The 22,498-nt window shown below is 52.8% G+C and overlaps 1 protein-coding gene across 2 annotated transcripts in view; it reads right to left on the minus strand.

The window, feature by feature from the left end:
* SH2D4B (SH2 domain containing 4B) overlaps positions 1–22,498 on the minus strand; it is an 82,866-nt gene that overhangs the window by 17,166 nt on the left and 43,202 nt on the right. Inside the window, exons 5-6 of one of the 2 annotated variants that reach the window (XM_041750721.1) lie at positions 10,388–10,604; positions 8,028–8,155 (exon numbers count right to left, since the gene is read on the minus strand). In XM_041750721.1, coding sequence (XP_041606655.1) covers positions 8,028–8,155; positions 10,388–10,604 — 345 coding nt within the window. The remainder of the gene's footprint in view (positions 1–8,027; positions 8,156–10,387; positions 10,605–22,498) is intronic. The other variant, XM_041750722.1, reaches the window with a different exon arrangement.

A 22,498-nucleotide genomic window follows, 5' to 3' on the forward strand; every position in this document is an offset into this window, starting at 1 on the left:
CGGATAAGCAGAGACAAGACGCTCAAGGTGGGAGGGGAGAGGGGAAGAGTCAGGCCGCCCGGCCTCATCGCCATCAGACTGGACCATCCACGCTGCCACGGTTTTGACCGAGGCCTGTCTGGCTTCTGCTGACACAGCCCAGCAGTGGGTGCTCGTGCCTGCTGCAGGTAGCTTGTTCCTCAATGGGACAACTCACCGCTCAAGAGCTCATCAGACTGTGCCACTGTCAGCACCACGTGCTCCGTGTCCCGACCTCAAGGCCTCTCCCAGGTTGAGGGACATTAGTGGTGTGAACACAGCTGCTGCACCCCCGACGCCAAGTCTTCCGTCTCAAGCCCATGCCTGCCCTTCAGGAAAATGTGAGCCCAGTGTCTCTGGCATGAGCTGGGGCACTGGGTGCCAGGCCCGGGATGAGCTCGGGACTGGGGAACAGGTGGGAAACTAGAATCCGGAGCCTGGAGCAAAGAGTACCCCCCAAATAGCTTGCTTTTGTTAAAGAAGGGTCTAACCCATGATAGGAACCTCCCAGAGTTAGGAAGATAGCAGCATCTTCTATAACCACCAGCAATATGACGGGACTGCAGAAGAATATGAAATCAATTACACCAACAGGCACCATGGTCTGGGGTCACTCTGCTTTTTTTTTTTTTTTTAATTCCAAATAGAAAAGAAAAATTCCGTTCTTTCAAATCCAACCAAATGGCCAAGCCCTGTCCCTCCCCTCACGTTTTAGTTACCCCCACCTGTGCATCAGAAAACAAAAAACTCAGCAAAACAACCAAAATAAAAGTGTTAAGTGGACAAGGCGCAATAGGCTGGAGTCCAAAGCACAGAACTGCAGACCGCCACAAGGAAAGAGTTAAGGTCTTGAAAACACCACGACGATCTGTGCTTTCCTCAAGCAAAAAAAAATAATGCTGCTGCTCTTTGTAATCCTTTTTTTTTTTTTTTTGAGACTTTACACCCAGTGCACAATTTTTTTTAAGACGAAGGGAAAAGATTCCTTTATTTCTTAGTTGGAACAGCTTAAGCAAGAACTTAAGAGGAAAGTAGGTCAACTGACCTACTTTTTCCCTCTTTTAGAAATTTTTGCATTTGGGATCCGAGTTGGTGGGAAATTTCCACTCCACATTCTGCTCGGGAGAGGAAAATCAGCCATCTGACTTGACATGATGGATCTGCGACATGCCAACCATCCTTCCAAATGACCCATGTGTTACTCTCACAGCTTTCAAAACACATTTCAAGATGGGGATCATAGTCATAATGTAAAAAAAAAAAAAAAAATTCAATTTGTGCTTTTTGGGGGGTAGGCTACATAAGTATCATCTTTATTCAGTCATTTGATGTCACCTTTTTCATTTCTTCCAAGTGACAATGGTGGCACAGCCTCAGGGTGGGAGGCCACCACGGACAGATTCAAATCCTAACAGTCATCTCCAAAGGCTACCGTGTTTATTTATTCCCTATAACAAATGGAAGCCGGGAATGTTCTAAAACACTTTATAAATATTATACACTTAATCCTCATAACATCACTACAAGGTGGGTATTATTACTTTCTCCACCTCCCACGTCTCTTCAGCAATTCCTTGCTTAACATGGATTCAGCGCCTGGGTCCTCGTTGCCTGAGTCCCCCACTCTGGCTGCCACCTCTCGACGGGCTCCAAGGCCTCACCTTTCCCCATCCTCCCACTGACTGTGGACACCACGCCCGGGACCTCAGCTGGCTCCCTCTCTCCATCTCGGCCCCAGAAATGCAAGCTGCTGAGCTAATCCCAAAGGCCAAACAGGACAAACCCAGATTCTCCCTCTAGCGGGGCCGGGAGACTGACTAGCAGCAGCTCTGCTGCACAAGGTCACAGAATGAGCAGGGGTGAGATTCTGAATAAAGAACTCGGGCTGAGTCTGAAAGAGGCTCAACTGACCATGCAGTAGGGGACAGTGAATCCAGAAGGAAGACCTTGGGGCCCCAATCTCCCTCCCTAGGTGGCGGTATATTCAAGGAACCTCCCAAATAGAGGTGGCAAGACCAGGATCCAGAAGGCCTGCCTCTTGTTCCCGTATCTTGCTCCTGGGCGAGCTGGGTGCTAGGGGTCGGGGTCTCGAGCTCTCTGGGCCTGAGCATGGTCACCTGCAGAAAGCAAACCGTGCCCGGGTCAAGAGCCGTTGAGAGTCCCGTGAGCTGGTGTGCACGAGGCCACCCTGCCCATGGGCACGGCCGGGCGAACACGTGAGGCGGTGCAGCAGCATCTGCAGGGAGGCCCCGACGGCCGTGCCCGCCGCCAGCCCCAGGCCTGCCCGCCCAGGGCGCTGCCTCCCCGCGGACAGCCAGCCTGGTGACTGCCGTCCGCCTGCCGCTCCTGGAGGGGCCATCGGCGGGGTCTCTGCTGCCCGCCCCTCTCCGCTCCTAGACCAAAACTGCCACCAGCAGTAGAGAAGTGCGCAAGGGGAAGAAGGCCACGGCCATGGAGAAAAGAACACCCTTCATCCTCAGCCCCAGACCCCAGGCACCCACTAGTGGCACGCCCCACGGTCCCCAGGGCACCCGATCCCCCGAGAAAGCCCAGGGAGGCGCAGCAGGAGCAGAGCCCGTGGTCCTGGAGGGACGCAGCAGGCGTGCGCTCGAGTCACACTGCATCCCAGGGACAGAGAGCCTAGTGGTCCCCGTTCCCCCCCGGGTGTGCGCTGGCATCCAGGCTGCGACCCCAAAATGCTTGGTGTTCTCTTGCAGTGAAGCGTGTCTCTTCGCACATGCTCACCCAGGCCCCGGCTCTGTCCTCGTTCACATAACCCTTTCTCAAGACAGAACTCCAGAGACTGAGGAGCGGCGGCTCTGTCCTCCCATCTATCCCACACCGGGGCGTCCCTTTTCCAAGACACACATCCCCCGGTGTGGTCCCTAAAAATGACCACAGCGACCTCTGCTTCCCCGCCCTCCCTCCACACATTTAGATGGGCTGCGATCAAGAGCAAGCGAATGAGCACGGGGTGTCATGCCGTATGTTGGCAAACCGAACTCCAATAAAAAAAATACAAAAAAAAAAAAAAAAAAGAGCAAGGTGAACAAGGGGTCTGGAGGCATGGGCCATTCCAGAGCCCACAGCTCTAGGACCTTCCACGTTCCTGGCCTCTCAATATGCCCAGCAGCCACAGTGCGGAAAGGTAGCACGCAGCACCCCTTGCACTTGGGAGCTCAGGCTTTGTGTGTGAGGCCACCCCTGACCACGGGGCTCCCTACAGGCCGCATGGTCTATGTGGGGGGTCCCTCCTCCCCGATGGAGCCCCCACTTTGTGCTTTGCCTGGAAAGGCATGACCAGAACACTCCACCTGAACGCCGGGCCCAAGCAGGGTTTACCAACACCAACCACATCAGCCACTGCCCAGCACCGTCCCCCAAGCCCGAGGGCAAGCTGCGAGACAGCCAGGGGGTTGTCGCCAAGACAATAATCACAGGTCACACTGTGACCGCTCTCCGAGGAGAGAAAACCGGAGGAGAAACGGGTCTCCCTGAGTCAGTGCTCAGACAGGATGTTCTTAATAATTTTAGATCCATGCTGAAGTCCAAAAATAGATTTTTTCCCCCAAAGCCAAGATCACATGCACCAGGTTTCCTCAGGAGTATTTTTGGAGAACTAGAAGTCTCTCTTACAACCCCTGGAACATTTAACAACGAACAAAGGAGGAAGGAGGGATAACTTTACCACTTTCTCTTTTTAACAGAGGAGACGACTGCGAGGGCCTTGGTCCCAGCGGGAAGCCCGTTCTCCTGCCCCTCTCCCCGCCTCCCCGCACCGCTGCGCTCTGGTCCCCAGCATGGGCGGGGCCTCTGGCGGGGACAGACATCAGCACCCACCCCGCCATGGCTCATCATGGGGGACAAAACACATCTGTTGGTTTGATCTTCATGAGTCCCGCAAAGTCAGGGTTAAAATCCCAATTTCAGAGATGGGGATTGAAAGGACACACCCAAGGTCACAGAGCTGCTAGGTTCTAGAGTGGGCCCGTGTCTTCAGACACCTTGTCCGCACTGCTCTTTGGAGTGTCGACACACCCCACTGTGTTTGAGGGAAGGAATTAGGAGTCAGAGTGGTTGCTTTTAACCTGCACCCAAAATCCAGCTGAACTGGGGCGCCCGGGGGGCTCAGTCGGTTGAGTGTCCAGCTCTTGATTTCAGCTCAGGCCATGATCTTGGGGTCGTGGGATCATCCATTCTCCACTTAGAGTCTGTTTGAGATTCTCTCCCTCCCACGCCCTCCTCTCCTCCACACTCTCATGCTTATGCTCTCTCTCTCTCTCTCTCTCAAATAAATATTTTTTTGAATATTTAAAACCCAGCTGAGTTAACTAGGAACATTCTACCCAGGAAAAAACGGATTTATAGTGGGGTTGTAACAGATTACATTATCAGCTCAAACTCTCCTCTGCTCCCTGTCTTCACACCCTTGGACACACAGCGTGGCTGGTCCTTACAGGAGAGAAGCAGGATACACTTTCCCACCCCATACTCTGTGACATATTGTGGGCAATGTCATGAGGCGAAAGCGATTGGGTCCTGCTTCAAAGAGGAGGTTCACAAGCAGAGAAGGCCACTTGCCCTCTGGCCCCTGGGAGGAGTGTGGGAGATTCAGGGAGCAGAGGTGCCCCTGCTAGACATCCAGCTGAGACCAGTTGAGAGCAGAGCCCCCAGCCAACCCCCTAGGAGGCAAAGACCCCCTAACAGTTAAAAGGGTGCGGGCTGCCCGTGGGCAGGATGGGCAGCAGCCCCATCCCAGGAAGGACTGGTGGGGCGCCGGGGGGGGGGGGGCCTCAAGGATGCAGTCAAGGAATGCCTCCCCTGGGGAAGAAGTTGGAGCACATCAGGAGTTCCAGACTTTGGGATTTGGGGGATGAGCAAAGTTACTCTCAAGAATTTGGAAACCAGGAGTCCTGGATGGCTCAGCAGCTGAGCATCTGCCTTTGGTCACCATCCTGGGTCCTGGGATCGAGTCTCAAATCGGGCTCCCCATGGGGAGCTGCTTCTCCCTCTGCCTGTGACTCTGCCTCTCTCTCTGGGTTTCTCAGGAATAAATAAATAAAATCTTTTTTTTTTTTTTAAAAAGGACAACTGAAGATATCTTTATAAAAATAAAAATAAAATAAAAAAATCACATTTTTTTTCATCCAGGTAGAAGGGAAAAGTAGAGATGGAGTTGAGGAGCTCTGCGATGCCTCCCCTACGGGCTGCCACACACGCTGCAGGCCCCCCCGGGCCCCTGGCCCAAGCCTCCCCTGCAGAACAGCGGAGCTGCACTAAGAGGCTGCCCTCAAGCTTCCAGGATTCCAATGGACCGAGGAAAAGGAAAGCAGCAATTCAGAGGCCGCTCTCTCGGGGCTGCAGGGACACATACCTGGGACAGAGGCGAGAAGCAGGGACCCCCTCGGGACTGGCTGGGGGATGTGTGGTTCAGCTACCCAGTGAATGGTGACTATCTTCTTTCTGGGCCCTAAAGAGCCTCTCCATCCTGTAGGATATGTGGAGGCCTGAAGGAAGGGGGTTGCAAGCGGACAGCTCAAGCTTAACCTCACTCGTCAGGCCCTGAGGAGACCCACACACTGACCAGGGCCCAGGGCAGAGAAGCGATGGCTGCCCTTTGGAACTGGGAAGACTGGGATCTCATCTGATACTTCATTCCCACCTTCATTCATTCTTCCTGCAGACACTTAACTATGGTAAGCACTCGGGGCAAAAATGAACAAGGTCCTTAGTTTCGCAGGCTTACACACAGGTAGAGCAGATGACAGCAAATAATAAGGTGAATATCGATTGGGTGAGCACTCTTAAAGAGGGACGCATAGTGGGTGAGAGCAACTGTTAAAGGCTGCTTTAGATAAGGATTCAGGAAAGATCTCTCCCAGAAGGGGATATTTGAGATGAGAAATAAGAATGCAGCATCCATGCAAAAAGCTAGGAAAACAGCAATGCCAAGCAGCTCAGAAATAAGTGCAAAGGGCCTGGGGTAGAAAAGAAAATGGCTTGAGACAGGAAAAAAAAAATCAGAGCTGTGGAAACAAGGTGGACAAGGGGAAAATTGTGCTAGGAGGCCGGAGCAGGAAGCCTGGAGTTTGAGATTCCTTGCAAATATAAACAGAAGGAAGCAGTGCGTATTAAGCAGGAAAGTTAACAGGATCTGATTTATCTTAAAAATATATTCTCAGGATGCTGTGCGAAGAATAAATTGTAGAGAGGCCTGAGTGAAACAGGCAGACCGGTGAAGACACCCTTGCACAACCAGGTGGTGTCTCTGTGACCTCCATGACCTTGGGCAGTCCCTGAACAATGCTACATCTCAGCCACCCCAGCTGTAGGGTGGCTACTACCTACACTTCATGGTTCACAAGCTTTTTGGGCTCCTGAAGCTGCGGATGGAGGTGCACACGGCCTTGTTCACCCCTGCACTCCTGCTGCCTTCCCTGGAGCCAGAGCCACGCCCACAGCTTGCCCATGAGGGCCTCCCCATGAGCCCTGAAGAGTGTGCAGTCATTAGTGCCCATCACGACACTGAGGTCAGCTCTCCATCTGGAGGGAACTGGAAACACCTGGAAGCTGGCCAGGAAGCAGGTGGGGAGTTGACATTGCAAGGGGAGACAAGACCAAGGCCAGGGTGCGGGCTGGCGAAGCTCCCAGGAGGCCAGAAGAAGAGATGTGAAGGCACTCAGGGGTCTGATGGATATGAACTGTGGCAGAAGCGATCAATTCTACCCCGGGGAGTCCACAGGCAAACCTGGGCTCAACGCTGATAAGGGAGGGACGACTCAGGGAGCAAGGCTGCAGGCAGCTGACCCAGAGAAGCCTGGCAGTGTGGCCAGGCTGCTGGGGGACACGAGCCCCTGGGGAGCAGAGAGGAGATGTCTCAGGCAAGTGTCTCCTGGATAAGCCAGCACCCAGGGGACCAGCCCGCCGTCTGGGGACACACGAGCAAGCTCAGCTCAGATCACCTGAGCCTGGCCCATTCCCGAAGAACTGCCTGGTTGATTCAAAAACTTACGAATAAAAAATACATGTTTATTTGTTTTCAGCTCCTGAGTTTTGGGGTGATTTGTTACGTAGCAATAGCTAACTGATCCAGATGAGTCTGGTGGCCGGTAGTGACTCCCATTTCCCCGTAGCAAGTCTCTGCTGAAATCACAATCCTGTTTCCCTGTTTGAGGCCGCTGCAGGTTCAGATCACTGGACTGGGGTCAGGAGCTTGAGGTATGTTCTTGAACTTGACCTCAGAAGTCTATTGGTGATGTTAGGAAAACCTCCTCCCCGATCTGGACCTGTGTCCTTGTCTGTGAAACGGAGAGTTAGATAGTTCCAGGGAGCCTTCCAGCTCTCATGCTCTATGCTTGGGTGGCTCTGACCTCTTCATTCAGCCATTCAGTCCTCTGATCAACAAGTGTTTGTTCGGAGCCTGCTGTGCGCCGGCCCACAGTCAGGATCAGGGATGCGGGCTCAGACAACAAGACATGGGCCCTGCCCAGCAGAAGCTCATGGTACATGGAGAGCTCACTGTCTTGTGAGTATAGAGAAGACCTCTGAGGAGCCCCTGACGGCCAAGGAGGCTGTGAGTGAAAGCAGTGGGCAAGAGCGTGGTCCTCCCTCCCCAGCAGAGAGCAGGGAATGCATATTTGGGATCCCCAGCACCTCCAGTCCTCTGGACTCCTGCTCAGAGATGTTTGCCTGGGTCCCTAAGGCCTTGATGAAGGCCACTCAGTACTTCAGCTCATGCCCTGGAGGAATCAAAACCTGTGCCTTGAACTCAGCACATTTAACAAGCAAACAGAGGACAGCCGTGGGACCTCTCTCCACCCAGGCAACCCGGGAGAGCCAATCCCTAGAGCTGGGAGACTGGCCAGTCTATGTGGGGGTGGCGCAGAAATACCAAGGTCCAAAGTCCTCGACTCCCCCTGATGCCAGCAGCCCTTCAGGACCTCCTCCCGACCTCAGAGAGAGGCAGACGTGGAAACTGTCTGCTCCAGGGGCCCGGTAAGCCATCCTACCATGGAACCAGGGGGCGATGGATTTGGTGTTCCTCTCAAAGCCAGCTCGGCGAGGCAGCTGCTCCTCCTTAAACCAGCGGACAATGACTTCCCTGGACACGGGTCTCAGTGGGCGCTCCCAAGTCCTGCTGAGAAGGGAGAGGAAGTGTGAAGACTCAGGAGGGGAGGGGAGGGGAGGGCAGAGGACAGAGGACAGAGGAGGAGAGGGGAGTGAAGGCCACTATGAGGATGAGTAATGCCCACACTCGTGCCTGTGGCAAGAATGGAGTCCAGGTGCATGAAGCCACTTTGCAGATGATAATACACCAAATATTCTTATTTTTCCCAAAAGAGCATTGTTATCACTTGCTTTGAAAAAAGTCACACAGGTGGGCATGGAGAAGAGGACGGGAGGGATGTCTGAGGGAAAGAAAAGGCATTTTCCCCCCCTCTAGAACTGCAGGACACAAGCATCGGCATCCACGAAGGAAGAGCCTCACGTACCCAGAGTAGCAGACCCACCTGGAGAGACCACTCCCCAGCCTCCCTCCCAGGGGGTCCATGTGTAGAATGAATGTCCCCAAGGTTATTCACTAAGGGCACCCTTGGTAATAACCAAAGATTTCAAACAACTTAATGTTAAAACATTAACAGAGTTTCTGATAAATCATTTCTAGCTCATCTGTGGAGTAGAATACGATGCAGCTATAAAAAAAGGAAAACTGGACCAGGGTGCCTGGCGGGCTCAGTCAGTGGAGCACAGGATGCTTGGTCTGGGAATGCTGAGTTCAAGCACTGCATCGGGTGTAGAGATTACTTAAAAAATAAAATCTTTTGGGATGCCTGGGTGGCTCCGTGCTTGAGAGTCTACCTTTGGCTCAGGTCATGGTCCTGGAGACCCGGGATCGAGTCCCACATCGGGCTCCCTACATGGAGCCTGCTTCTCCCTCTGCCTGTGTCTCTGCCTCTCTCTCTCTCTTTCTTTCTTTCTCTCTCTCTCTCTCTTTCTATGTCTATCATGAATAAAAAAAAAAATCTTTAAAAAAATATTTAAAAGTAATAAAAAAGAAAACTAAATAAAAATAAATGAATAGCTAAAAACTGATATGAAAAGACCTCCAAAATATAGTTCAATGGAAATAAAAGCCAAGACACAGAGCCATGTGCATAGCGAGCAACCTTTGCTGCAAAAATACATAAATAAAAAGCCGGGGATATGACTTTTCACGTCACCAACTCCTCAAAGGAACTGGATGGGCGCACGCACACTGAGGACGGTGCCCCCCTGCGGGGCAAGGAATTACCAAGGAGATGGAGGCAGGAATGCGAGGCAGTTGTTTCCCATACGTCTTTTTAAATTTCCTGGTTTGTGAATCATATAAATGAAAAGGAAGGAAGGGAGGAAACGCAGGTACGGCCAGCCCTCCCTAGACCGCGGAGGGGAGGGCGAAGGGGCCTACGAATGATCCTCAGTCCCAATTAGGGCAAAACTCAAAAGGGACTGGCCTCTGCTGCAGGTTCACGGTGGTTCGGGAGGCGGCAGGCACCCACCGCCCAGCCTCACAGGGCCGCAGTCGCCCGGCAGTGCCGGACATGCAGGGGACCAGCCGGGCGACGACAGAGGGGGGGGGGGGCTCCAGGCGGTCTCGTGGGCAGTCGCCTCGGTGCCCTGGCCAAGCCACTCGGGAGACGCTGGTGCGTGAGGCCCTACACCAGCCACACTCATCTGCCAACCTGCTAGCAGATCGGGGGATGCACCAGCGCTGGCTGTGCTCGGGACGAGCAGCCAACCCTGCTTCCCAAGCGGCTGGGCCACTTTTAACCCACTTGGGTTCTTACAGTACAAGTTCTTAGGGACGCCCAGGGGCTCAGTGGTTGAGGGTCCGCCTTCGGCCCAGGGCGCGATCCCCGGGTCCCAGAATCGAGTCCCACATCGGGCTCCCTGCAGGGAGCCTGCTTCTCCCTCTGCCTGTGTTTCTGCCTCTCTCTCTCTGTGTCTCTCATGAATAAACACATAAAATCTTTTAAAAATTAAAAAAAAAAAAAAACGAGTTCTTAGCCTGGAGTCTGTGATCTATAAGAGCTTGGAATTACATGCAAATATTTTGGGGCATTTTCATGTGCACATCTTGGAGGGTACACAGCATTCTTTAAGTGCTCAAAGGAACCCTGGACTCCGGATTTCCAGACTCCCAGAACTCCGGGGCTAATTAACATCTGGGACCAGATTCCTCACCACCCGCTCCGGCCCCATTATGCGGACTTGAACACTGAGGCCCACGGGGCGGGGGGGGGGGATGACCAGCTCCCAATGTCACAGCAGCTGGAGCAGAGCTGGATGGAGCCCCGGCCACACTGCACCTGCAGAGCCCCAGACCCACCTGACGGGTATGGCGAGCGGGGGCGGCGGCCCCGGGCCTGGGAGATGGTGGTAGAGTCTGGCCTCCTGCTCTTGGCTCTGGCCGAGCTCTTGGAACATGGAGCTGAGGCCGGCGACCGTGCCCTTCTGGATGGCGCGCAGCGAGTGGCGCCGGTACTCGTCCCTGGCGCGCTGAGCTCCGCGGCTCCTCTCCTCGTCTGCAGCCTTAGACCTGCGCACTGGGAAGGGGTGCAGGGCACACTCACCCAGACTGGAAGCCCAGGCCGGGTGCCCAGCAGGTCAGGACTGGGCCCGCAGCCCCGGCACTCACCCGGAACCCCATGATTCGGCTGGATCCACCCCCATAGGCGGAATGGAGGGCCATTCCTCCAGGTGGAGGCAGTCCCGACAGTGTGGGCCCATCTCCCCTTTCCAGGAGGAGCATGCAACCTTCGGATGGAAATGTGCACCCCTGTATGTATGTCCTCCTGGGAGTACCCTGCGTGGAGCGGCTTCTCAAACCACGTGCCCACCCACCAGCCTCAGCGGCACCTGGCGAGGGGATCAGCCTCTCCAGACTCCACTGCCATCCCCCTCACTGGGTGGAGGCTCTGTCCCTGCCAAGCCCTCGTTCCATGCTTCCCCTGTGATATCTCATTACAGATGCTTCCCCCAACCACCGAGGGCAGAGGGCCCGTCACTGTTTCTACATCAGAAACCTGGCTCCAGAAGGGGACATAACTTGCCCCAAAATAAACAGCCAACGAGGGGCAGAGCCAGGGTGGGAACTCGAGCGAGGCTGGCTCTAGAACCCAAGCGGCTCCCACCACCCCCTGCAACCTGCCTCTCCACCTCTCAAGCCTCCTTCATTTGAAAACCAGGTGTGCCTGACACCAGAGCCCCTGCTCCTTCCTGCAAAAAGCCAAAAGCGCATTTAAGACCGGCCAGTCCGACCTCCTCATGTGGCTCATGTGGAATCTGAGGCCCAAGGAAGGACGGTAACTTGCCCAGCTGGGTCGGTGGCTGGGCGGAGCCAACAGCCATCCTTCCTGCCGTCACCGGGTGTGCTGTTGGAAAACAGTGGTGTCCTGGGTCCCGCGCCCTTTCTCTGGGCTGCAGTGGCCTTGACAGCTGATGCCTGAGTGTGTTGGAGAGAGAGAGGATCCTTTGGCAGCTCCTCACTCCCAGATCACAAACTCCAGATGCCCCTCTCTCCGGCCTTCCAGCTTTTTCCATCCCGCCCAAGGCAGGGCCCTGTCTCAGCCAAGTGGCCTTGGAAAGACATCTGTGTGGTTGCTGCTTCTGAAACTCAAAAGGGCGTCCTAGAACTGGGGAAACACCAAGAGAGGGAACGCAGCCAGCTGGAGGCCAGGTCTGGAATCAAAAGCAGTTCTTTCATAGTCTGATTGCATCCTGTGCAGGCCCCTATCTGCTCCTAACATCAGATTCTTTTTGTAGAGAACCCTCAGAGCCGGACGTGTTCTAATTGCGCACGACTGTTGATTGCGTGCGGCGCCCAGGCAGGTCACCCTCCCCTCCGGGAGCAAACTCTTACCCACAGTCTAGTCCTCTTGCACCTCCGTTCCACTCGTGTGTAGCAAACACCTACCACCTACCCACACCGGAGGACTGTGCTCTGTCGGTGTCTGGAGGGTACAAGGAAAACAGCCTGGTCCTGAAAGAAAGCACTTCTCCCTCTCACGTTGTCAAAGCCCTTTTCTTGAAACATGATAGAACATCTCCCCAGCTCCGAGGCAGGCAGTGTGAAGTCATAAAGCTCAGAAAGGTTTATGGAATGGAGGTCACATGCAGAGGATCCAGTAGGCTGAGCAACACCCCCCTACACCCCATCCCAGGGCCGGTGGGGGCTGTCGTCTGCTCTGGTCATTGCTATATCCCTAGGTACGTATGTGTCAGTCACCAGGCGGTACCCGTTCTTGGATGACCGGGCCCGATTATAGGTATTTAACCCTGAGCTGGGTGCAGATGTGACAAAGACCTTCCCTTCAAGGTGCTCCGAGGCTACCTGAGAAAAGAAGACAGATGTCTCTAACACCATGGAATGTGGGACAGATAAAGTACTGTCAGGTTTAGAGCGTCGCAGCCCTCATCTTTGGTGCGGGAGCCAACAGCCATCACAGGAGAGGAAGCATCTGGAAAGGTCAGTAGGAGTTCTCCAGAGACTCAGGGAGGAACCTAGGTATCCGGGGCCCAGCTGGTTCATCAGCAAGTTGTGGATCTGAGAACAGGGCAAGGCCTGCCTTGCGACGCCATGGGAGAGGCAGACAAGGCCGGGATCCCCCCTGGGCCACCGGCCAGCACACTAAACACAGAAGCTGGGACCCCACGACAGCCAGCAACCCCTGAGAGCTTACTGAAGGACAGCGACCGCCCCCCGCCTTTGTGACAGGTTGCAGAAGGAAGTCATAGGCAAACTGGGAAGACGGGCTTTGGGGGTTCAGCCGGGTGAGGCCCTGAGCCTCCCAACCCACAGACACTCAACCCAGCCTCCTGAAGGCCAGCCCTGATCCGGCCATGCTCGTCCTCGGGAGCCTCGCACACAGGGTGAAGGGCACCCCCTCCCAGCCCCCCACGCCCCAGCCCTCAGGAAGCGTCCTGACTGCTCTACTGCCGTCCACGCTCTCCTTACAGGGTTTGTTTCCAAGGCATAGTCGGTACATGACATTGTGTGAGTTTAAGGTATTGAGCGTGTTCATTTGACACATTTATGTATTGTGACGACGGCCCCAGAGCCTTAGCCAACACCTCCGGCATGTCCCTGGGGCCAGAACATTTAGATCGAGGCTCCGAGCACCTCGACGTCTCTGCCGGGCCCTGCAGTCGGTCAGCACGATCGCCGTCACTCTGGAGCCCCCGCTTCCCAGCGGATCCGTGCACCTTGGCCTGCATGTCCCCCCCCCGCCACCCCCCCAGCCAGTGCCTGGACCCCGCCATCCGGGCAGGGTGTCACGCCGCATTGGCCTTCCTCTGGCTCACAAGCTCACGCGGCACATCGCCCACCAGGTCGGCGCAGGTGGCAAGGTCTCTTTCCTTTCTGCGGCCTAACAATATTTCACCGTGCGCGCATGCGGGCGTGTGTGTGCACGCACGTGTGCTCTCCAGCCACTCGTCCGACAGTGGGCTGGTTTCCGTACCTCGGCCACTGTGAACCCACGAGTGTGGGCCTCTCCGAGCTCTCCTGCCCCTTGGGGGATACCCAGAAGGCGGGGTGCCTGACCCTAGGGGGGGTCTAAGCTTTGAGGACGCGCCATTCTGCTTCCCCCGCGGCGCCTGCCGCGTCTCTTTCCCGCCTGGGCCTGCGTCACCCCATCCAGCTTCCCCAGGCAAGTCCCTCTGAGTCCCCTCTGGGCCTCAGGCTCCAGCTCTGTCAAGCCGGGAATGACACGGATGCCCACCTCACGGAGCTGTCACGGAGCATAAATGAAACGCCAGAACATTATAAACTATGAAGCGTGCTGCACGCGTGGGGTCCGAGGCCATCAGGCCTGCGACTTCGGTCCTTTCTTCTGAGCTCCCGATGCCTGAGTCTGGAGCCAGGCCGCCTGGATTCAGATCCTGGCTCCACGTCCCCGCTGCATGACACCGGACATGTCACTTCATCACCCTTGGCCTGCGTCTCCTCCTAAGAGAAATGTAGAGAACAGCAGCCCCTACCGCGTGGAGTCCCTGCGGGGATCGAGAGCGCCGGTGGTGCGAGGAGCCAAGCCACTGCGAATGGCGTCGGGTCCCCGCCGAGGGCTCCCCAACATCGTCCTCTCGGTGAGCCCTGGAATTGCTGGTGCAGCCCTGGCTCTGGTTGGCGCAGACAGACGCCCCTGCCAGCCCATTACAGGGACCCAGCCGGGCCAGCCGCTCACCCCACACTGTGCTGCGAGATCGATCCTAAAAGGATTGGATTCACAGAATCAGGAATGGATTCGGACTCCGGCCCGTGAATCTGCCACAGAAACCCTCAGCCAGAACTCATGGGTTGTTTTCTCTTTTTTTCCTTCTGATCCAATGAAAACAACCAAAACTCGTGTAAGAAGCCCCATTAGGAGCAGCCACCTCCTAGCACCTGAGCTAGCAAGTGTCAGACGCTCTGAGTGGACCCCGCGCCTGGGCAGGCCCGGTGCCCAATCACCCTCCTCCCACAGCTGCCCCCGGGGCCCAGACGACACCCTGCAAGCCCGCACAGCACCCACGACAGGGGCCAGCACAGCCACCCCCACTTCAGACGTAGGATCCAGAGCCTCCTTCCTCCCGCCGACGGGAGGAGCATGGAGCCTGCAGGAAGGCACTGCCGGCTGCAGGAGCCAGGCTGACCCAAGATAGCCCGTGGGGGGCCGCCCGCAGTCACACGCCACACCACACCCGGGGGATGCCTATATATATATTTTTTTTTTGACTCGTTTAACCAGAAAAAATAGAAAACATGTGTCAGGAAGGGTGGGGAGAAAGTGGAACCCTTGCGCATCGTTGGTGGGCATGGACCACAGAGCAGCTGCTGTGCAAAATGGGAGAGCAGTTCCAGAAAAATCAAACATACCATTGCCATGCGAGCCAGCAAGTCCTCTGCTGGAGATACACCCCCAGAGGGCTGAAAGCGGGGCCACAGCACATTCCTGTATGGCCATATGCACAGAAGCGTGATTCACAATAGCCTAAAGGTGCGAACGACCCACATGTCCATCGAAGGACACCCAGGTAAACCAAGTATGCTAAACACACCCGGTGGGATATTATCCAGCCCTAAAAAAAGAAGGGGATTCTGGGGCACCTGGGTGGCTCTGTCGGTTAAGCATCCATCTGCCTTCAGTTCAGGTCATGATCTCAGGGTCCGAGGGTCAAGTCCCATGTTGGGCTCCCTGCTCAGGGGGCATCTGCTCCCCCCTCTTCCTCTGCTGCTCTCCCCACCTGGGTTCTCGCTTGTGTGTTCTCTCTCTCTCTCTCAAATAAATAAAATCTTTAAAAAAAAAAAAAAAAAGGAAGGGGATTCTGATTCCTACTACAACGTGGATGAATCTTTTTTTCATTTTTAAAGATTTTATTTATTTATTCATGAGGGACATGGAAAGAGGCAGAGACACAGGCAGAGGGAGAAGCAGGCTCCATGCAGGGAGCCTGATGTGGGACTCAACCCCAGGACCTTGGGATCACACGCTGGGTGGAAGGCAGATGCTCAACTGCTGAGCCACCCCAACGTCCCAACGTGGGTGGATCTTTAAGACATTGTGCTAAGTGAGTAAGCCAGACACAGACACCGTACGATTCCGCTGATACTCCACGCGTGGTACTCACAATAAAGACACGAAGTACAATGGTGGCTTCCAGGGGCTGGGGACAGGATGGAATGGGGGTTTTCTGTTCAATGGGGCAGAGTTTCAGTTTGGAAAGATGAAAAAGTCCTGGAAATGGGGGGCTATGATGGTAGCACAACACCACCAATGTACTCAAATGCCACCAAACTGTAGACTTAAAAACTGGCAAATTGGTAAATTTTAAGTTGTGTATCTCACTACAGTTTTTTCTTAGATGGACATTCTGTACCATTCTGGTTGGTGAACACTGGGCTGAGGATTAAGAATCCAGAGGACCTGGGTGACCCAGGCAGCTGGGTGTCCGACTCTTGATTTCAGCTCAGGTCGTGATCTCAGGGTTGTGGGATCAAGCCCTGTGTCGGGCTCTGCACCCAACGGGAAGTCGGCCTGAGATACTTTCCCTCTCCCTCCCCCTGTTCACGCTCACTCTCTATCTCTCTCTAATAAATAAATAAATCTTGAAAAAAAAAAAAGAAGAAGAAGCCAGAGCACAACAAAATGTCACCGTCTGCTAGACGTCTACCCAATTGCATCCTCCGCCCTCCGTTCTCTCACATGCAGACAAGGAGGAGGGTCCCTTCCAGCTCTGATCCCCACCCCAGGGATGCGCCCACACCTGCCTGGTTGGGGGGAGGGCCAGCACCCCAGAACTGAGACACCACCCTCCAGCACTGCCCAGCCTCGAACCCTCCTGCTCAGGAAGAAAGCAGGAGTCCCACAGGTTTAGGAGTCCAACCTCTCCCATATCAGACCTGGAAACCTCAGCCTCGGCGGGCTCAGGGGTGTGGAGAGAGCTGGGTGCTTGCTTGGCTTTACCTCCAACTGTCTGTCTGTCTGTCTAAACTGGGACAAGTTTTCATGTCTCCGGGCCTTACCTGGCCCTCCACGGAAAAATAGAGAGAGCACCATCTTTTACCCAAGGGCCGCCAAAACTGCCAGACTGGTCTGGGATCAGGGCCTCATCTGTGCTCAAGGCTCCTGCTCAGCTCTCGAACATTGAAGAGAAACAGCAGAGGTTGCTATTCCTCCCGGCTGAATGTGCAAGCAGGTTACATAGTTCTAGAAACACAGCCAGGCCAGTCACTGCACAAAGCAGGGTTCTTATCGCTTGAACGCAGTCAGCCAGCCAGGGCGTGCACATCTGTTCAGCACCCGTATGCTTCAGAGCCACTTTGCGTCCACTCTGTGCCGCACAGGACCAAGGCTGTACATCGCACACCTCCAGGGGGCGTGGTCTCTGCAGGATCAGCATAGACGGGTGGGCGTGGAGCAACTTCCTGGCAGATGGGAGTGCAGTGCCCTTTTCTTGAATTTTCACAAGGTCAGCATAACAGCTGGCTGCCAAGTGATGCGAGGAGCAACGAGCGAGGCATAGTCCTGCCCTCGGAGAGCTTGCCGTCGAGCGGGAAGGCCACGCAGCAAACCATGGAGCTGTGGTGGAGAAGGACAGCTAGGCTGATGCCTGGTGGACCTGTGGGACTCAACCAACAGAGCCCAAGGAGGGGGTGTTCTGGGCAGAGCTAGCTCAGCGGCAGAGGCCCGGGAGCGAGAGGGAACCCAGGCATCCCTCCTGGAATAGGTCAGCTTGGCCAGAGGGAGGCTCCCATACGCACTGGGCAAGAAGTGAGGATATAGAAACAGAAAAGGCCTTGTAGGAGACCAATAAATACTGGCCAATTAATTTTAATGCTTTACCAGCAGGTGATTGGAAGCCACCGAAGTATTTTTTTAGCAGGAGAACGAGGGTGCTGTTTCCACTCCCCAAAGATTGGGTTGGCTGCCGCGTTGGGAATGAATCCAACTGGAATGAGAACGAAGGCTTGGAAAACAGAAAGGCAGGGAAAGAGCCATGGCATCAGTTTCACACGGTACCAGGACGATGGGGTGGAAGGCTGTGAACCCAAAGAATGTTAAGGAAGTAGGATCCCTCACAACTGGGTACGTTTGGGGATCGATAGTGAGCGAAATGGAGACACCAGAATGGCGGCCAAGCTTCTGCCCTTGACAGCCAGGTGATCAAGCCAGCCAGGGCAGGTAGGGGGGAGATTGGGTTTTGGGTGCGTCGAGGTAGAAGTGCCCCGGGGATCCCAGGAGGAAAGGCGCAGTGGATGTGAGGTTCTGGAAGACCATTAGCCGCTGCTAGTCATGACGTAGCCCTCTAGACGACTTGCCCATGGTTCCTTGGGCCCTTCCCACCTCGGCCCAGAGAGAAAAGACTCAGTGCTTCACAGAATTCAGATGATCCGGTGACTTCCACAGAGATACCAAGTGCTTCAGAGCAGCAGCCATTTGTAGTGTCCCCTCGGGTGAATGATACGTCCCTAAAAGTGGATCATTATGTATTTTATATTGGATTTATATTGGAAGTATTTTATATTTTAAAGATGAAAAAGCACCCAGAATGATTTAAACTGTGTATGTGGGCCCTCGTGTTGGCTTCTGCTCCGTTGTCTGCTCCACATGGCCTTGGACAACTCGAATCTACGCTTCATCTCCTCATCTGTAAAGTGGGGGCCTCGTAGGGCTGCGTGCAAACGAGGTCATCGAAGTGCTGCCCAGAAGGGCGTCGGAAGCTCTGGTGTCCAGTAGGAGTTGGTTCAGTATCACACCTTGTTGTTGCCCCTGGGTTGGGGGGTACCAGGAGGAGGCGGGGGTTGTGCAGGGGAGGGGCTGGGGATGGGCTGGGAAGGCTCAGGGACTCTCATCCCGCAAATGGGGAAAATGAAAACCTCGTGAAATGGGGAGTCTCCCTCGCCGGGGAAGGACAGGGGCAGCCCAGGTACCAAGGGATACATGCGGGAGCAGCGTGCTGGGGCCCGATGACCCCGAGAGGAGCCTGTGGGGAGGGAGGCTCACCCACAGCTACACCCAGGCCAAGGGACGGGGCGCTCCCTCCCCGGGGACTCCAAGGCCTCGAAGGTCGCCGCCACCCATGTCCTGCTAGCAGCTGCCCAGGGCTGCCATCGGTGCCCACTGGGGCCCCGGGAGCGACTTCACAAGTTCCTTAAGACCAGGGTGAGCACTGGACAGACCCACCTCCCAGTGTGAGCCTGGGACCAACTCCCCCCCAGTGTGAGCCCAGGAGTGACTCTGCTTTGGGACAACAGGAAAGCCCCCAGAGATTCTTGAGCAATTCAAGAGGAGAGGAACCCCGGAGCAGGATAGGATTCCAGCACCTGGGGGCTCCGGCTGGCCTTACTCTGAGTTATAAAGCCAGAAGTACGTGGCTTGGGGCACAGCCAGCTGGGACTGGTTTTGTCCAAAGAGAAGCCGCAGCCTTTCCCGGGCCACGGGTGCACAGACCGGCCCTGCCTTAGTGAGGCCCCCTCCGGCCCACACACTCCGCTCTGCCCCCCGCCCCCCACCGTCTCTAGGCCCAAGGCGTCTGGCGAGCCCCAGTCTCCAGCACGCGGCAGCGTAGAACCATCCAAGCACAGCCCAGACTCCAGGACACTCTCTCTCTGTGAACAAAGAGAACGGAACCGACACAAACAGACTCCATCCTGGGCCTGAGCACCCATTTTTCTCCCTCAGCTCCGACCAGGCGGCCAAGCATGAGACGAGCAGAGCCCAGGATGAGGGGCCGCAGCAGAGCTCAGGGAGGAAGGGGGTGGTTAATAAGAACACAGTTCCAATATTTGGAAATAGTCTCATTTACCAAGTCATGCTGGCTCTTCTTCAAATCTCCGGGCCACCAGACATGCCCTAACTCCTCACTCCTGCGAGTTCACAGTTGAGAAATAATTAAGCGGATTCATGCCTGGTATATGCAGAGCTGCTCAGAGGCCAGAGCCTGCTCCGCTATTTGAACTGAACAACCAACTCTGCAGTCGGGTGATACTAAAGGAAACAATGCCCTTCTTTCCCCTAACTCAGAAAATTTAATTTAGGTGTTTTATCAAAAACTGGCGCTCCAGTAGATTAATGGTCCACTATAATTTTTCATATTAAATTAACTGAGTGCAGAATGGCTTTGCTGGTTTTGAATGACAGCCTCCAGCATTTAGCTCATCGTCTTTAAGAAAGCATAAGATGAGGAACGAAAACCACGGGGCCTGCGTTACCACCTTTTCTCTGTCCTTTTGGAGGCTTTTCCACTGTCTGGTGCCACGCAGAACAGTCAGGAGCAGTCAGGCAGCACCTGGGCCCGTTGATCTCCAGTCTGCATCCCTAACAAAACACCAACCCAGCCCGCCTCATCTTGTCACTACAAAAGGAGGAACACTCCTGAGTGACATTTCGTCCCTCTCACTTTATCTTCCCAACACCCCTCGACTCAACACAATTACCCCCCGTTTTACAAATGAAGAGACTGAGCAACTGAGCAAGAGTTTGCTCATGGTCACACGAGCCAGTGGCAGAGCTAGGGCAGGACTCCCAGTCCAGTGCTCTTCCTCCACACTAGAGTGGCCGCAAGTGACTTCGCTTTGTAATCGTTCACTATTTTTTCAGTATAAACCTTTCTCTTGCCTTTTTTTTCCCCCATCTCTTCTTCCATTCTGAATTCAAAGGAATGAATTCTCTTTTAGCTCTTGTCCATCTTACCTGTCTAGCCTCATTCTCATCATTGTTCACCGTGAACCTCAGGCTGCAGCCAACATGGAGACATGTGCTATGTCCTGCACCCACAATGCCCTGGCTTTTGCTCAGTGCTGCTCCTTCTGCTGTGATGCTTTCCCCGCCTTCTTTGCCTCCCCAGTTTTCCCAAACCAAATGCCATTTCCTCTACGGGGCCTCTCCAAATGCTCTATATACACCATGATCACGTGGGATTGGTTCCTGGGATGCCAGAATGGCTCAGCACCACAAATCAGGAATGATGATATGCCACATTAACAAAAAGAAGAAGAAAAATTGTATGATCCTCTCAATAGATGGAAATAAAGCATTTGACAAAAATCAGCATCTTTTCATGATAAATGCTCTCAACAAGTCAGGTATAGAAAGAATGTACCTCATAATAGAGCCATATATGACAATCCCATAGCCAACATCACACACAACAGTGTAAGGTTGAAAGCTTTTGCTCTAAGAGCAGGAGCAAGATAAGAAAATGCACTGTCACCACTTTTATTCACTATGATACTGGAAGTCCTAACCAGAATAATTAAGCAAGAAAAAAAATAGTAAAAGGCATCCAAATCAGAAAGGAAGAAGTAAAATCATCTGTTTGTAGGTGGCATGATCCTACATACAGATAACCCTAAATATTTCACCCCGAAATTGTTAGAATAAATAAATTCAACAAATACAAAATCAACATACAAACATCAGTTGTATTTCTGTGCAGTAATGACGAATATCGAAAAAAAGAAATTAGTACAACAACCCCATTCACAATAGCATCAGGTTGGGTGACATTTGTGACATTTCGTCCCTCTCACTTTATCCTCCCAACACACCTCCACTCAACATGATTACCCCCATTTTACAAATGAAGAGACTGAGCATCTGAGCAAGGTGAGGGGCATTAGCAAGGGCACTTGTGATGAGCATCAGGTGTTGTATGTAAGTGATGAATCACTAAATTCTACACCTGAAACTAATATTACACTGTATGTTAACTAACTGGAATTTAAATAAAAACTTGGAAAGGAAAAAAAAAAGAATAAAATACAGAAATAGAATAAAATTTATTCTATTAAATTTCTATTATTCTAAATTTATTTATTTATAATATTATAAATTTATAAATAAATTTATTTATAAAAATATTAAAAATATAAATTTATAAATAAATTTATGAATAAATAAATTTAACCAAGGAGAAGAAAGACCAGGACACTAAAAACTCTAAGACATGGATAAAAAAAAATTAAAGAAGACACAAATAAAGGGAAAGATATCCTGCATTCATAGATTAGAAGGATTTATCACTTCTCAGCCTTTTGGCAGAGATCCAGTGCATAGATTAGAAGAATTCGTATTATTAAAATATACATACTATTCAAAGATTCAATGCAATCTCTATTAAAATTCCAATGGTATTTTTCACAGAAATAAAAAAAATAACAATCCTAAAATTTGTATTGACCCTCAAAAGATTCTGAATAGCTAAAGGAATCTTGAGTAAGAAGAACAAAGTTAGAAGCATCTTACTTCCTGATTTCAAACCATATTACAAAGCTATGATAGCCAAAACAGGATGGTGCTGGCATAAAAACAGACACATAGACCAATGGAAAAGAATATAGAGCTCAGAAATATACAGTCAACTAATCTTCAGCAAAGGCGCCAAGAATACACAATGGGGAAAGATAATCTCTCCAATAAATGGTGCTGGGAAAACTAGATAGCCACATGCAAAAGAATGAAATTGGACCCTTATCTCCTAGCAAATACAAAAATCAACTCAAAATGGATTACATACTTAAATGTAAGACCTGAAACTGTAAAACACCTGAAAAAAAAAATAGGGAAAAAGCTCCTTGAACGTTGGCCTTGGAGATGTTTTTTTTAGATATGACACCAAAACCAAAAGTTAACAGGTGGGATTACGTCAAATTAAAAATCTTCTGTGCAGCAAAGGAAATCATCAACAAAATGAAAAGGCAACCTGTGGAATAGGAGAAACATTTGTAAACCATATATCCACTACGGGGTTAATGTCCAAAATATACAGGAATCCATACAACTCAATAGCCAGAAACAAATAGCCCAATTTAAAAATGTGCAAAGGACCCATATAGATATTTTTTTTCAAAAAGATGTACAGATGGCCAATAGGTATGTGAAAAAGGGCTCAACATCATTAATCACCAGGGCAATGCAAATCAGAACCACAACGAGACAACCTCTCAGCCCTATTAGGA

The sequence above is a fragment of the Vulpes lagopus genome, chromosome 3 (assembly GCF_018345385.1).
Source record: "Vulpes lagopus strain Blue_001 chromosome 3, ASM1834538v1, whole genome shotgun sequence".
NCBI lineage: Eukaryota > Metazoa > Chordata > Mammalia > Carnivora > Canidae > Vulpes > Vulpes lagopus.